The sequence below is a fragment of the Grammomys surdaster genome, unplaced genomic scaffold, assembly GCF_004785775.1.
Source record: "Grammomys surdaster isolate TR1022 unplaced genomic scaffold, NIH_TR_1.0 121670, whole genome shotgun sequence".
NCBI lineage: Eukaryota > Metazoa > Chordata > Mammalia > Rodentia > Muridae > Grammomys > Grammomys surdaster.
The window spans coordinates 7,879-11,170 of record NW_021617408.1 but is presented as its reverse complement, the minus strand read 5'-3'; the positions used below and the strand labels follow the sequence as shown (position 1 = coordinate 11,170).

The following is a 3,292-nucleotide window of genomic DNA, read 5'->3' as shown; positions in this document are numbered from 1 at the left end:
TTAACTTGTCCTAGTCCACAACTTCATATTCCATGTTAAATTGTTCAAAGTATAACATGAATCTTGATCCTAAAAGAGCATTAGACAGAGATGAATTCATGCTATCATTAAAGAGAATTTTTTAATGAAAATAAGCTTTATTACATCAAGTAATACATACAAAGATGCAACAGTTTCAGTCGTTTTCTTCCAGATGTTGTGATGGGCTCACAGAAAACACAGAACTGAGATCTACAGTCTCAGGATGGACATTTGCAGGGTGCTTGGTAGGTTGGGTAGATTGCTCTTTCTTCTGTATTTATAACCTGTGCATTTTAAAGATTGACTTCAAATCACTCAGTCATGCAAAGGCTTAAGCAGAGAAGCTCCATGAAGCAGGGTCTACACTGTACACAGGCGGGACAGCTACTAAGCAACCATGCTGTGGTCTGCACTCAACTCCTCAGAGGCATGTGAGATCATAGAAAGAAAGTCAACTGGGGTGATGCAAATGGAAAATGTATCCAAAGGGAGGTTAAATGGGACACTGGTATTTGGGGACAAAGGATAGCTTGCTGTGAAGTGGCTTCACAAACATCTTTCAAATGCTTGGAAAGAAAAAAGAGCTGGGTCATTCCTAACTACTTAAATGCACACTGTCGGTTATTTCAAAATGTCTTCCCAATCATTTGAGTGTGGGTTCAGAGCTTAATGACTGTGGTAGAAAACTTACTGCCATTTTGAACAAAGCCTCTCATCTCCAGGGAGTAGTGAGATGGGCCTTCATTCTGGCCAGGGGCTAGGACCTGACATTATATTCCATTTCAGCCAAGCACTCCAAACCAGGCTTCAGGCATGAATGATGCCTTGTTTTAGCCTCTCCAAGGCGCTCTTGCTCCCTGCATATGTGGGTCTGATCTCTTTCCCCAGCTCTTCGATAATGGCCAGCAGCTCTGCGTATTTACTCTGAGGCACTTGGGTATTTCCAGTTCCCTGGGTGTAGCCTAGGGATGGAGGTCCATAGTCACTCAGCAGCTGGTGATACTGAGAGGAATTCGCCATGCTAGTAGATGGTGAGTGGACACCTCCGGGGTTGAGGGCAGCGGCGGGCATGTGCGTGGTCAAGTTCAGCTTGTATGACATACCCGCGGGCTGTGGGCACGCTGGGCAGAGCCTGGTCCCACGTCCCCGCACCCGTCCGAGCGCCTGCCGGGAGCCCACACACTTTTTGTTGTCACAGGCTCAGTCCATATTGGCAAATATGGCCATCCCTCACCCTGTCGCTGCCACAGTATATCACCCATATATCCGGCGCCTAAAGAGAATTTTTAAAAGTAATCTTTAATTGTGTGCAGAGTGATTTTTCCCTGGGAATGCAAATTAACTCTGAGACAGCTGTATCTTCAGCCTTTTAGAAAAATGATTCCACAAAAAGATATGTTGACTCACGTCAGCTTGTTGATAGACTGTTGCTCCCCAGGGAAGTTACCTTGCTTTCCCCTTGATTGAACTTCCTGAATTTTTTAGTTAAAAGGCTGAACCACAACAGAGTTTTTAGATTATCCATTGGAGTCAAGAAGTGAACTGTTCATTGCAGCAACAGGAAAAAGATTTGCATGTGAAGCATGGCTTCTGCCTTCAGACCAGAACATGAGGAACAGGTTATTGAGTACACTGCACAGTGAAATAGGACAGGCAACCGCTACATCACAGATTAAAGTTTTAGGGAGTCAGCTGTAGGGGAGCACTATTATGAAAAGCTGATACAAGCAGGGTGAGTGATTTTGTAATTTCCCAGAATGTATTAATTCATGTATGTGAAGAAAAACAGACCAGATTGTGGGGGTGTACAATTTGGGTATGTTAACTTGAGCCAGTGGATATTGAATTACCAATTAGGACACTATCCTGTGGAGATATGTGGAATGCTCACTGATACAGTTAAGTCAGCTCAGAAATTTGATACACAAACCATTGGCTGTGCTGTCTGTCAGCAGTAACATTGCACATAGGGACAAGGTCTTATTAATGCCATTCTCCGTACTAGGGAACACCTGCACTTTTTCAAAGTTAGTATACCAATGTATTTTTTAAAATATATTTATCCTTTTAAGAAGATAATTGTTGGTGTTGATTTTTGAATTTCATTTCCTTTATGTATCACTGCTCTAATCTCTTGTTTGTTTCTATTCTCTAGAGTTTCCTCATCGTTAAGAATTTCATTCCTTTTGCTCAGAGGCTTTGATATTTGTTTCTGTTTAGAGCAGTGTCTTCTATAGCTGAGATTTTGGTCATTATATGTAGTCAAGGTTTGCTTTGAAGACCTAATCCTGCCTCTGTTGCACTATGCCTTCAAGTCAGTCATACATCTCCTTTCAGGCTGGGCCCTACTGCTCAGTGTGAAGGAAAAGACACTAGTGAGTGAGTGTACTCTAACCTCCATGTCTTTTTTTTTTCTGGGAATTACAAATAAAGTGTGTAACAATTGATTTTCCTTGAAAAAGTCTGAAGCTGGTGTAGTCACCGCACAGAAAGGCTGTGGAGGAAAGAAAGTGGGAGCTTTCCTGTTTTGACAGTAGTTGGCTTTAGTAATGAGTACTCAGGTAATCAATTTTATATGGTCAATAAAAGTCCAAACTGGCCATTTTGGGAAGTTCACACACCAGGGCAATCAAGAAACTGGATGTAAAACTGAATTTATTTCTAGAAACCAAATTTCTGTAGTTACACTAGCTCAACCAGCACAGAAGATCTGTACAAACTGGTGTCACTGTGCATAACAGGATTGTTATGTTTTTGTCTGAAAGTGCACAACTTGAGAGAAAAGTATGAGTAATATTTGGTGTGCACTAATACATATGTCTAGTCCTTGAACAATATTGAACCATAAAGCCTGTTCAAACTTTTTAAGTAATTTTTGATATTATTAATTATTTGAACTTTCTCATTTCTTCTTACTGCTAAGTCCCAAACCCTAGGACAAATGGCTGAGGTGCCTGTCTACCAAAGAAAAGTAGATGTGGCTGTCACTCCTGCATGACATTCCTCAATTCCTACCTGTTACAAGGTGTGCCCGGTAGAATTGCCATCTAGCCCAGGGGTTAGTCTGTCTCTCAACTGCCTTTCCTAATGTAATCCAACCATTTTGTTAATTGGTGTTTTTTATCTATCATTTACCCTCCTGAATGATAGGCTATTTCTCTTCACTGGTGATAGGTTATTCCTTTGCCTTTGAAATAATCCAGTTGAATCCAGATTTGATTACATTAAATGCAGGTTTATTGGGGAAGTCACTTTGGGAGGGGTGGCTTGA

The 3,292-nt window shown here is 41.4% G+C and overlaps 1 protein-coding gene across 1 annotated transcript; it reads right to left on the bottom strand.

Moving 5' to 3' along the window:
• Window positions 1-828: 828 nt before the first annotated feature.
• On the bottom strand, window positions 829-1,122 carry LOC114636062 (cyclin-dependent kinase 2-associated protein 1-like). The gene has a single exon (XM_028784364.1). The coding sequence runs from the start codon at window positions 1,120-1,122 to the stop codon at window positions 829-831; it is 294 nt and encodes a 97-aa protein (XP_028640197.1).
• Window positions 1,123-3,292: the final 2,170 nt, after the last annotated feature.